The sequence below is a fragment of the Enhydra lutris genome, unplaced genomic scaffold (genome assembly GCF_002288905.1).
Source record: "Enhydra lutris kenyoni isolate GAN:26980312 unplaced genomic scaffold, ASM228890v2 scaffoldscaffold68, whole genome shotgun sequence".
Classification (NCBI taxonomy): Eukaryota; Metazoa; Chordata; class Mammalia; order Carnivora; family Mustelidae; genus Enhydra; species Enhydra lutris.
In genome coordinates this window covers 13,061,435-13,075,300 of record NW_019154152.1, presented here as the reverse complement: position 1 = coordinate 13,075,300, position 13,866 = coordinate 13,061,435, and the positions used below count along the sequence as shown (strand labels likewise).

Below are 13,866 nucleotides of genomic sequence, written 5' to 3'. Positions count from 1 at the left end.
CTACTAAATTTAAAAATCACATATGCGGCAAAAATTTACATATATGGTTTGCGTTATATTTCTGTTAGCTGACACTGGTGTAGGGAGATTAAAGAGCCTGGCACTTAGAGCCAAATCAAACAGCTATGTCCTAAAATAAGAGAAAGGAAGTAGCAAACAAGATAGGAATCAAATCATTTAATAATTTAATAACAGATGATTAAGTGCTTATGTGTTGAGAACTATTCCCAATAATCCTGCTGCCAGGAACATAATGGTATATTCAGGGCCCTCCTCAATTCCATAGCCATCTAGCTCTAGTTACCCAGTACTGCATTCCCACTTGCTCCCATTTTTCTGTCCCTTAGACTCCCTACTGGTAAATAGAGGAAGTATGTACATCTCCCTGATAGAAACCAGAAGAAAAATAGGAATAATGCTACTATGTTCCTTAGCAGCACCTCTCCTTGTACAGAGTCAAGAATATCAGGAAGATCTAGAACTGGTAGCATTCAGAGACATACATCCTCTATTCTAGACAAGGGTATCATCAACCAAATATTGTTTACTTCCCAGTAGCTTTAATGATCTATTTTAATATCATTAAAATATAAAGCATTATTGGGGCACTTGGGTGGCTCAGTCATTAAGCGTCTCTCTTCATCTCAGCTCATGATCCCAGGACCCTGGGATCAAGCCCTGCATTGGGCCCCCTGCTTGGCAGGAAGCCTGCTTCTTCCTCTCTCACTCCTTCTGCTTGTGTTACCTCTCTTGCTGTGTCTCTCTCTGTCAAATAAATAAATAAAATCTTAAAAAAATAGATATACATATATACATAAAGCATTATTTAAAAAAAATTTTTTTCCAAATATTTATGGAGCATCTCCATGTATAAAGTACTACGCTAGGGTCTATGAGGGAAATAAAGGATAGATATTATCTCTACCTAAAGCACCTGAATAGAATATTTCTGCTTACCTATTACTTAGATTACTTAGATACAGACCCCCACATTTGATCAGGAGCAAATCCCATCTCCCTCATCCCAATGCAATATATATAGAACATTTTATAAAATGTTTGAAGAATTCATGGATTAAAGCTTACCCTAGTAAAGAACAGATGATCTTGGGCCTACCATGAAAAATATTCACAATCAACTCACACCCCTAACTTTCTTATATCAAGCTATACGAGTGAACACAGAAGGAAGAGTTAGGTTAGTCAAATTCAGCCAGAAGTAAACAATGATTGTGCTAACATCAACTTCTTTTATCAGCTACTTACTTACCGTGAACACAGCCCAGGATAGGGCAGAATGGCCTCCTCCATGCAGAAGGAGTAGGACGGGACCCTCTGAGCCACTCTTATAAACTCGGAAAGTGTATGAATAGTTAAAGATAACATATCTAAGCTTTTGCTCACTGAAGTTTTTGATTGATTATTTAATCATAATAATACTGATTAGAAAACTCAGGCAGTACCAGACTCTATATAAAGCTGCAGACTTCCAAACTTAAGAGATACTTAAATAGAAGTTTCTGAAACACCAAACCTGTTTCGAAGACCTACAGTCCCTGGTTTCTAGATGCTAAACTGATTCAACTCATCTGATTCATGAAACCTTCCCCGGGCCCTTAAGATATATATCAGTCTCAGGAACTTAATTCTTAATCCTTTCCCCATGCATTAGACACTTATGTCTAAGTATGATACTGGCATAGACTTACAGGTTAAATTCCATGCTGTATAATTACGGTGGGGAATAAAAATGAAATAAACAGCAGGACTAAAGAACACTTTAGAAACTAAATGTGTCTTCTTAGACAGCATTATAAGCTTGCTAAAGAATAAGCCATTTTGCAAAGGATATATCCTTGCCAGTTTCATTCTCTACTTCTACATCTTCCATGGACTCAAAGTACTGACTCCAAGAAACGGGGGAGAAGTCTCGCTTTCTTCCAGGGCTAAGGAAAAAAAAAAAGAGAGAGAGAGAAAGAGAGTTCAAGTAAAAAATAGTTACGCATGAAAAGATAAAATCTTGATCAACAAATGCTAAATGTAAATATGAAATGAAAATTGCAAGGGTATTTTCTCTTTAAGACTGAGGAGTTTTCATACAGAAACCATCACGTAAAGATGTGTTTTTAAAAGTTCAAGATGTAAGAGTAAAAATGTCAGGATTTTAGAAAATTCATTAGTCTATTTTAATCACAAATATATCCCATGTATATACACCACAGAACCTGCTAGTTCTCTCTTCTTGTTCTTGGCTATCGGCTCATTCCTATCCTCTCAAGCCATTTTAATATCATTCCTGATATAATTTTTGTTCACTATTCCTTCTTTATACTTTTAATCTCCCACATTATTTCATGCTTTTTCATTATTTCCAACCCATCAATATACAAGCTTCATAAAAGGCAAACTGGTAATGCCTTGACCTTCTAGGAATTTATCCAAAGATATGCTCATGCAGAAAGGAAATGACTTATCTATTTAATGTAGCATTGTTTGTAATAGAGAACGATTAGAAACAACTTAAATATCCAGCAACAGGTAATAGATGAAAATAAGTTGTGGTACACAGAGAAATAATATTTAGTTACAAAATGGTGGAAGAAATTATATGCTGATAATATTCTTTGTATATGGATAAGACACACCGTTAAGTAAATAAACAAACAATGCACCATACTACTATTTGGGTAAAAATGGGAAGTATGTGTAAATATAATTGTTTATATATGGTTAGAATTATCTCTGGAAGAATAATAATATAACATTTGATATATCCTGGAAGGGGAACTATGATTGGGAGATGGGAGGGACAATTTCCAATGTACATCCCTTTCTATCTTTTGATTTTTGAACCATGAATTATTTTTTAAAAATTACTCTAAAACAAAAATAACCAGTATATGTCTGTTTATAACCTCTGTCTTCAACCTTGGATGCAATACAAGAAAGGAACCCTGACACTTACCTTATTTCCATATCTATTCTCCTCAGTAATGGAGAGAATTCAGAATTCTGTCAGCAACAAAACGTTACCTCCTGCCAGATATCTTCCTATATATGCCGTGGGGGCAAATGGAGAATATACACGAAGTATAATACAGAACCCCTTTTAAAGACTTAAGTTAATACAAAAGCACTCTAGGTTGACTATAATATGGGAATTACAATGAAGCAACTGCACCATTAGGTATTCTTTCAACAGCCAAATATTTATTGAACAGTAATCTATTCTCTTCTGGCATTGAACAGATCAATAGTTCTCAATCCATGTAACAATAATCACCTAAGGAGCTTTTAAAAATACTGATGCTTAGGCTTCACTTCTAGAAATTGCTTTAAATGGCTTGAAGTGTGGCATAGGCACCGATAATTTTTAAAGTTCCCAAAGTTGAAAGAGAGGTACTAGGAATACAAAGGTAAATGATTTGGAATGAGAGAAGAGTTCAAATTCCTCACAGTTCCTACCATTTCCCTATAATTCCCTATAAATCCCTAACAGTTACAGTATGGATTTGGGCAAATTCAAATTATTTAAATTCTTTCTGCCTTGGATTATAGCAAGTGAATAAAGTATGTTTTTTTTTTCTTTTTCTTTTCTTTTCTTTTCTTTTTTTTGAGAGAGAGAGAGCACATGTATGTGGGAAGAGGGTAGATGGGAGAGGGACAGGGAGAGAATCTTAAGCAGGCTCCACTCTCTGTGGGGGGCTTGACAGTGGGGCTGATCTCATGACCTGAGCTGAAACCAAGAGTCGTAGCTTTAACCAACTGAGCTACCCAGGTGCCCCAAATAATTAAAGGATTCTAATATATCTGGCATTTCACAATCTGGTTTCTCTTCATATCGTATAAATCTTTTGCCTTTTACTAATACATCTGGCATTTAGCAGTTGCTCAGTAAATGGGTAAAATCCTATCTTCTGATAGAAAAAGTGCCTATACAGAAGTAAACTGCAATTTCAACCTAGACAAATTTTTTTCTGGTTTGCTGGTTGCACTTGAGTTCCTACTGGAAAGCTAAAAGTAGAATTCTTAATTCTACGGATTCATCAGTCACTCACAAATCCACCTATGCATATACTAATTTGAGTATAACAACCACACATAACATGTCAAACACATCATAATGGATTCTAAGGATCTATGGATGAATTTTTGATGTCTGGACCTAAGACATCATCACAGTAATAGTACCTTAACATTTACCGTGCCACAACAGTGAATCATTCTGCCAAGTAATTTATAGGCATGATTCCAAGGGTGGAAGAAAACACTTGCAAATCATAGATCTGATAAGGAGCTTGTATCTAGAGTATATAAAGAACTCACAACTCAGTATAAAGACAAATGACCTATTTTTTTTAAATGAGCAAACAATTAGAATACACATTTCTCCAGAGAACAGCTACAAATGGCCAACAAGCACATAAAAAAATACTCAGCATCATTAGTTACTAGAGAAATGCAAATCAAAACCACAATGAAGAACTACTTTACACAACCAGGATGGCTATAAACAAAAAGATCAATAAAGACAAGTGTTGCTGAGGATATGGAAAATTAGAATCCACATATATTGCTGATGAGAATATAAAATGGAGCAGCTGCTTTGGAAACTAGTTTGTCAGTTCCTCAAAAGATTAAACACTGAGAAATACCATGTGATTCAGAAATTTCACTCTTAGGTACACCCAAGGGAAATGAAAACAAATGTCCACCTTAAAATATGTATAGGAATGTTCACAGCAGCATTGTTTGTAATAACTAAAATGGAGAAAAATCTCAAATGTCGATCAACCACTGAATGGACAAATTAACTCTGGTATCCAAACAATGGAATATCATTTGTCAATAAAAGGAATGAAGTTTTACAACCTGCTATAACATGTCCAAACCTTGAAAATACTATGTTGAGTGAAAGGGGCCAATCACAAAAGATCACATACACTATATAATTGCATTACTGTAAATGTCAAGATTAAGTAAATCTAAAGATAGAAAACAGATTAGTGGATGCCTAGGGCTGGGAGGTTTGAGGGAACATGAGGGCTGACTGCTAATGGGCATGAGGATCTCTTTCCTAGGGTGCTGAACGTGTTGTAAAATTCATTGTGGAACTATGTTACTAGGCTAAAAAAAAAAAGTGTATACTCTAAATGGGTCAGTTGTATGGCACGTGAACTTGAGACTCAATAGATTATAACACTAGTACACGAACTTAAAAAAAAATAGAATGAGAAGAAGCCAGGTCAGATGGAACAAAATACAAAATAAGATCATAGAAATAAATCCAAATATATCAAGGATAGATTAAACTCACTAGAATATTCTCCAGGATAATCCATGCAAAAAAAATGAAGCTGATCTGAAACAAATATCCTCAGAGGAGATTTTTTTTTATTCCAGCTGTATACTATTCTATTTTATTTTTTTAAAAAGATTTTATTTATTTACCTGGCAGAGAAAGAGAGACAGCGAGAGCAGGAACACAAGCAGGGGGAGTGGGAGAGGGAGAAGCAGGCTTTCTGCCGAGCAGGGAGCCCGACATGAGGCTCAACTCCAGAATCCTGGGATCACGACCTGAGCCGAAGGCAGACACTGAACTACTGAGCCACCTAGGTGCCCTCTATATACAATGTTAAAAGAGACAAATGTTCCAAAGTAAGAGAGACAAAGATATTGTAGCCAGATACTAGCCACAATAATTTAAGGCTAAATATTCTTTCTCAAAATTCAAGGGATTTTTCTATCATCATCTAAGAAAGGTACTATTGTTGAGATTTTTTTTTTTAAAGATTTTATTTATTTATTTGACAGACAGAGATCATAAGTAGGCAGAGAGGCAGGCAGAGAGAGAGGGAGGAAGCAGGCTCCTTGCTGAGCAGAAAGCCCGATGTGGGGCTCGATCCCAGGACCCAGAGATCATGACCTGAACCAAAGGCAGAGGTTTTTACCCACTGAGCCACCCAGGTGCCCCGAGATTTTTTTTTTACTAAGAATCTTTTTATCTCCCATATTTCTAAATTTTGATGTTAAACTAGAACATGTGACTGTCTAGAAGATTCCTTAAATTTTCTCTTCTATTGAATTTATATCTTCTATATATATTTTCATTCCCAACAGCTATTTCTTGTTCTCTGAAAAGGGGTCCCTTCCCCTTTTTTAAAGAGCACTCTATTCTTGTTTCATACATGTCATATTGTCTCGTCTCTCTGACAAGAGATACTAGATTTTTTTAGGATTTTATTTTGTTCTATGCATTATTATTTCTTTTTCTCATTTTGTCTTTGTACCTGTCTTTTGTGTTAGAGGCTTTCCCTGGATATCTGGTGATTCTATGAGAGAATAGACCTTGCTGACTACTAAATATGACATACAGTTAATAAATAGAGATCTAACCTTTTAAATGGGGGACTCTTCCCCAAACATCAGAATCTGCATGTCTTTTCTCAGGCCAGTCATTTGTCCGGAGAGAAATCCTCCAATCTCCTGCCTGGGGACATAAGACTAACTGTTAGCCTTCTGGGAAAAGATCTGAATAGTCTCATTTGTTTACTCATTCAACCAACATTCACTGAGCACGTATAAGATACTATTTTAGGGACTAGGGATACCTTTTGTCTGAACAAAACAGACAAAACCTCCTACTATTCTGGTGTTTGCACTCCAACAGAAGGAGACTTAAGTAAAAATTTGTCAGGTAGTGGTGTCAGGGATAAAAAAATAAAGGTGGGGCGGGGGACAATGAATGCCGGGTTAGGAAGGGCTATAGTTTTAAATCAGGGGGTTAGGAAAGGCACCTTTAAGCAAACACCTGAAGGTAAAGGAGCAAGCCTGAGCGTGTCTAGAAGACAGAAGGTATACCTTTACTTAATCCCTGCTCTCATCCTATTGCTTTACCTTTGTTGCCATATTGTCTCTGAGTCCAGAGACACTCTGGTCCAGTTTCTCTAGAAGTTAACCGTCACACTGAGGGAAAGGAGATCTGGGACTTTAAAGGTGCTTTATACAGATTTTCAATCAATCTTCCTGTTTTAGCCCCTTTCAAAGGTACTTAGCTCCTACAGTTCCTGAGCCTGTATGGGGTTATGATATGAATTAGCCTGTACTTTCATTCTCCTTCTGTGGGTAGTTTTCAGTTTGCTCTTCTCTGCTAACAGTCAACTTGCTATCTTCCTAAATCTTGGTAGCCTATCTATCTTCTCTCCTCTATTTGTCCTGTGGTATTATTCCTTTTTCCAAATCACTCTACCATAAATTAATAGGGTTTGATAAGAGAATGAATGAATTAATTTCTACAACAGCTCTCTGGGGTAGCTATTCCTATTTTGCAAATGAGAAAACTAAAGCCAAGGGAGGTTAAATAATTCATCCAAGACACAGAAAGCAGCTGAGCAAAATCTTATTCTCAGGGTTACTTCTATATCAGTTTTCAATACTACCTTCAAAATAATACTAGGTTCTCTATTCTTGAAATCACCCAACCTAGCAATGAGCATGCACAAATCCATCCCTAGGAAGAGGTGAAAGAGGATTAGTTCTTGCTGTAGGGGTAGTGACTGGCAGAGGACCTTCATAGCAAGCCTGAGTACCAGGGAGACTAAAGAAAAAGTCAAGGTTATAAATGTAGATGGCTATGGGACAGAGCAGGAAGGTGGAGCGAGAAGGAAGAATCAAAAACAACTCTCAAGTTTCTGTGATGCCATTCACAAAGATAGAACATAAGAGGCCATTTTAAAGAACTCTAGGTTAACAAATACTGATTTACCATGGGATTGAAATCCTAGATTCTATTCCTATTAGTTTTCTTTGTTAGCCATTGGTAAATGTTGTTAATTGGGCATCATGGAATCCAAAAATGAAAATAGTAGCATTTACCACAACAGCCTGCATTAGACAGGACAGGATACTTATGGCTCCATATATGATGGGTTTCAAGCAAATGAATGAAAGCTTATCTCACTTAAGACCACTTTCAAATAGGGTACTTAATCCATGGGAACTTCCAACCTGCTGAGTCAGATCATGCAAAAATATACATTTTAAATGGATGGATGAAGAGACTGCTGTAGCACTGGAAGAACTACTGTAATCTTATACCTCCGATAATAAAAGAATTCTGCTTTATTTAGGTTTAGAAAAATTTCTCAATTTTATTTCTGCCACTTACCTAACCTAATTAATAACTTATTTTTCCAAAACCCTAAAAGTAAAGAGAAAAAAGATATGAAAATTTTAGTACAGTGATCTGGCCTCAAATAAAACAAAATCACTGAGATATCAGTAATGAAAGCAAGAAAGAGTACAAGGCTTTTTTTGATGCTTTACAAGGGCTAATTGTAGCTGCTTACTCTTATAATCAATGTTTGTAGCTGTACTCAGGGATCAGAATTATGTAAGTTACTACTCTGTGGACAGTACCACAACAGGAAGAAAGCAAGCAGGTCTGGAGTCAGAGTTTCCAAGCCAATAAAGTCCATATAGAAGCCTCTAATAAGTATATAGTTCAGAACCAACCACCATATAATTCCCTTCTCATATTCACCTGAATGTCATAATAATGTAGAATATAAGACATACTTCACAATATATCTCATTTCAAATATGTTTAGGGCAATTATTCTAGAGCCTCTTTCCAGTCATGATTTGCTTATATAATCAACAAAGTTAATTCCAACTCAATTTTTGAGTATGCCCTTTATGACGGGCCCTGATATACTTCCTGGGCATTTGGGAAATCAGCAGGCCAAAAGTTCCCACTGATGAACAAAACTTGGTTCTTGCCCTCAAAATGCTCACGCCTGGGAGAAAATAGGTAAGTAAACAGTCACTGTATACTAAAGCTAGGGCAGAAATACACCTAGCGTGCCACGAAAACTCATAGATGGCACATACAATCTTGTTTGGAACACTGATGGGAACGGAATCAGGTCAGGAAGGATTCACAATGATGATGTCCAGTGTGAAGATTTTCTTAAATGTTATACAAATCTGAAGTACTATCCTTATTAAATATCGACCTAGATTGGGAAAGTAATTTCTCTAATTACCAAATAAAACTTCCCGAAACTGTGAGAAAAATGTTAGTATGAAGATTCTACAACTTAAAAATGGGTTTCTATTCCAAAGGTCTGTAAAGTAGTGGTTGGGAAAAATGAAGCACATTTTCCCTGAAATATTAGTAAATTCTGAAACATTAGTAAATTCTCTGGGTAGTTCTACCCCCAAGACTACTTAGCCATACAACATGATAAAATGCTATTTGTGATGAAATTCAGCTAATAACAATGTAGTTCAAGTGATTAACACAGAAAAGTGAATTTGAAGTGATTTTACTGTAACTTGAACCATGGTTCTTATGCTTAAGGAAAAGCTGATTTAATTAAAAAGGGGTGGGAAGGATTAAATGAAACAAACCATTCACGTATTTGTGCTAGGCACTTTACAAGCATTACCTAAATTTAATCCTCCTAATAATCTGAGCTGTATTTTCTTAATAGAATAAAGATAGAAAGATATAAATGTGAAACCACAGAAGAATATAAAGAGGTCACAAGTTCATTTTTGTGCATTGTGAATAATTACAGTTTTAAAATCTCATTTCTATATTACACAAATCTATGATTTTTCCTTCCCTACTCAATTCAGGGTGGACAATTTTAAACTACTGGAAATAACACCATCTGTCCACTGTATTAGAGCATCATTCATTCATTCATCAAATGTCTACTGAGCTCCTATGTGCTACCCACTTTGGGGCAAGTAAATAAAACACAGGAGTTTACAATTAAATTAGGGAAGACTAAACAAGTAGATTACAATGGAGTTGTTAGAAGAACAGATAAAATACTGTATATATACAGCAATGTCAAAAATAAGATGAAAAAAAAAAAAAAGATGAACTATAATTTTATGTACCACTAAGAAAAAAGCTACCAGTTAAAGTAAGACACATTTCACCACTTAGAATTCATTTTAAATTTCTTAAAAAGCTCTTTTATACTTATATTGATTCAACATATATCACTTATGGCTATAAATAAAGGAAAATAAGAGCAAAATACTTAAAGTATTTTTAATCAATTTCTTCACACCGAGAGTTCTATTCTCTTTTGAATAACTTTGACTAATATAGTCCTCTGTGCCTCACAAGAACATTGGTGATGGAATGTTTCTTAAAACTAAATACCAGGGGCACCTGGGTGGCTCAGTGGGTTAAAGCCTCTGTCTTCGGCTCAGGTCATGATCCCAGGGTCCTGGGATCGAGCCCCGCATCGGGCTCTCTGCTCAGCAGGGAGCCTGCTTTCTCCTCTCTCTCTGCCTGCCTCTCTGCCTACTTGTGATCTCTGTCTGTAAAATAAATAAATAAAATCTTTAAAACTAAATACCAGCTCATATGCTGACTTTACCATTATATCGAGAGCTATATTATTTTTTTTACTCTAACTTTAGGAATAATGCTTAATTCATCTGATTGAATACCCACTACTTCTCACAACCATTCAGTTTTCAGTGGTTAAGAAGGTGCTCCACTTTTGTCTCTAGGAATTTCTTCCAAGCTACGAACACCTTTGCAAGATTTGATGCTGGTTTTGGTGTTTGCTCAAACAAGCGGGGAGAACCAAGACAGGGCTGTTACTTGACCAACAGCAATTGTTAAGACACTATCATTTTAAATACAAAAAGAAATGTATCTTAGAATCCATGAATTATAGTAAATAGGTTTCCTTTACCCAGTTTTATAACTTAAATAATGATTCTACATATACAGTACCTCTTCTCAAAAACAAATGAGGTTAGTAGAACCCATATTAAAATCTTAAAAAAGCTTTTACTGAAGTATAATTAACGTGCAATGTTATATTTAGTATTACTCACATTTTTTTTTAAGATTTTATTTATTTATTTGACAGACAGAGATCACAGGTAGGCAGAGCAGCAGACAGAGAGAGAGGAGGAAGCAGGCTCTCCACTGAGCAGAGAGCCTGATGCAGGGCTCGATCCCAGGACCCTGGGATCATGACCTGAGCCTAAGGCAGAGGCTTTAAACCCCCTGAGCCACCCAGGTGCCCCAGTATTACTCACATTTTAAGAAAATAAAAGTCAAGCTTATACTACTTAAGTAGTATGCAGTATGCCAGACAGGGAATCCTAGTTTGTTGATTTAAAACCTATATTCTTTCTCCTACAGAAGAAGTACAAAATAAATAGTATTGATACAGGGTTGGCAAACTATAGCCTACAGGCAAATCCAGCCATTGCCTATTTTTGTAAGGCTCATGAGCGGAGAATGGTCTTTAAGTTTTTAAAAGCCAAGAGCAAAGGAAAAAGAATAATATATAACATGAGAAAATTACATGAAATTCAAATTTCAGTGTCCACAGAAAAAATATTGTTAGAACACAATCACATTCAATTACATATTGTCCATGGCTGCTTTCACCATACTCAGCAGAGTTGAGGAGCTGTTATAGAAACTGTACTGCAAACCATAAAATGGTTACTATCTGGCCCTTTACAGAAAAGTTTGCCAAACTCTGGTATAAATGATAGGTCTTATAAAAGGACAGAAAATGGAAAGATCTACTTCAGGCTGAATGGTCAGGAAAAGATTTAGGATCTCATTTTAAATGAATGTTGTGTGCCACATGTCCATTAAGTGAAAACTGACAAAAACATTAACTATGCTACTATAGAAGATGCAAAAAAATGAAAATAGAGGCTCCTGCACTCCAGACCTTCCATTTTAGGGGTGATTTTAAAAAATTACCATAAAATATAAATTAGTATAATTATGATAATTGCCAAAGTACCATAAAAATTGATAGATTTATTTTATGTAACATTTTTAAAAATGCGATACCAAGTAGTAATGCACAATAATTGATAAGTGAGTGGTGGAAATGACAAAAAGTGTAATAGAGCTCAGAGGAGGGATAGAACAAGTGAATGAGCTAGAATAGTCTGAAAGAGCTTCATGGGTTTTGTAGGAAAGGGAGGCATTGCAAGTACAATAAACTTGGCAGTTAGTAAGTTAGTTAATAAGTTAGTAAGTGCAAGAAACATTTAGGGAACTGCCATTGCCTGGAACATGAATGTTGAGCTTTCATGGAGAGCTTTTAACAGTAGACTGCTTGCTCTGACCCCTACACTTGTTAGAGTCACCAATGTACAGGTATCATCTCCTTGGAAAATAGTCTTCACCCTTAGAGAACAAGGGATAAACCAAGCAAGGGCAGAAAAACCCAATCCTATAAAATGCAGGTCCTTCCAAAAATAATTGCTAATTGACATTTGTTCTCTTATAGTAATGGAATTGCTTTCAGGTTTGGGGAATCACAAAAGAAGAGATACACTGCTATAAAGTAAAATCAAAACCAGGCATAAATCTTTACATATAACAGACTAATTGGGGATGCCTCGCTGGCTCAGTCAGTTAAATGTCTGCCTTCAGTTCTGATCAGGCTCCCAGAGGCCTGGGATCGTCCCACATTGGGCTTCTTACTCGGCAGGAGCCTGTTTCTCTCTCTGCCTGCTGCTTCCCTTGCTTGTGCTCTCTGACAAATAAATGCATAAAATCTTAAAAAAAGAGAGAGAGAGAGACTAATTGTAGACATGAGCTACAACCATATGAGTATGTTAAATTCAAATTAAGACAAGGTATTTGGAAGCACTCACAACACACTTTGCCTAAGTGCTGGTGTTGAAATAAAGTATAGATTCCATTATTTCATGAAGTGAAACAGTTTTCAGAAGAAAGGGAATACAAGTTTAGTTATGCAATCTTCATGGAACTGGTGAAGAAAAAAGACTGTTCTTGCAAAATGAGGCCAAATATGTCTAGGATAGGTCAGCACTTAGTAGCCAGCATGCTTGAAGCCAGGGAAATTAAGATAGAACTTTTACCCTTAAGAAGTTCATCATCTTGAAGAGCAGACAGTCAACCAAAAATTACAAGTCAGAAAGGGAAGGGTTAAACTATAGAAGGCTATGGGGATAGCTGTGCTGCTTGCCTACTATGTGATGATGCCTACCAGGATTATTATATCATTAACTGCTCAGGAAAGAAGGAAGGGTAGGGCAGAATAGGAGGAAGGGAGGAAAATTTCTCCCTGCGTATTTAGAGAACAAGGAATAAGAAAAGTTGTATGTTTTGAAGTGAATGTCTCAAATCTAAATAGGCATAATAACCTCAACGTCTACTAGGCTGCTTAAATCTGTTAAGAGAGTTATGAATGAGTCATGAGCTGCACAGTAGCAGTCCTAGTCACTGTTGCCACAAATTCTCTAGTCTAGGAGTCTTGCGGTGGAGGCAAAATACTGAAGTTTAATTGCAGCGAGCTATTTAAATCAAGGAATCAGCGCTTAAAAAAAAAAAAAAAAAGTCCTCATCAGGAATACTTTGAAAGGAATGGAAAGAAGGCAACCAGATGGCTGTCTGGGTTGTGGTAGTTTAGAGTGTTTATTACTAGTGATAAGGGCATGTTATTAAAGCAGCAGAATGAAGATTCTAAAAACTACATACTGGATCAGATTATTAGAGATCATCTAACCTAAATCTTGTGTTATGGAAGGGGACAATTAATTAGCTGCCTATTATGTGTCAAACAGAATTTTCAGTTCTGCAAGAAAAGTTTCCCCATTTTAAAGACAAGGAAATATAGACTCAAATGTAAAATGATTTGCCCAGAGGCACTTTCGGTACCACTGGAGCTTGGATTTAAACTCAAGTATATGTCTGGTTCCAAAGTGCTCTTTCTACTACATTATCATAGTGAATCCCTGAGAGAAGGAAAGATAAATTGACCAGAGCCACATGGCTTATTAGCAATGAAGACAGGATTTCCACTTATACCCAGAAAAAGTACA

At 36.2% G+C, this 13,866-nt stretch overlaps 1 protein-coding gene across 2 annotated transcripts in view; it reads right to left on the bottom strand.

Annotated features, from left to right (window-relative positions):
* The window catches only part of LOC111159433 (protein phosphatase methylesterase 1), a 64,019-nt gene that overhangs the window by 40,299 nt on the left and 9,854 nt on the right, over positions 1-13,866 (bottom strand). For both annotated transcript variants that reach the window (XM_022521897.1, XM_022521896.1), the window contains exons 2-3: positions 1,853-1,946; positions 1,271-1,363 (exon numbers count right to left, since the gene is read on the bottom strand). In XM_022521897.1, the coding sequence (XP_022377605.1) occupies positions 1,271-1,363; positions 1,853-1,946 (187 nt within the window). The remainder of the gene's footprint in view (positions 1-1,270; positions 1,364-1,852; positions 1,947-13,866) is intronic.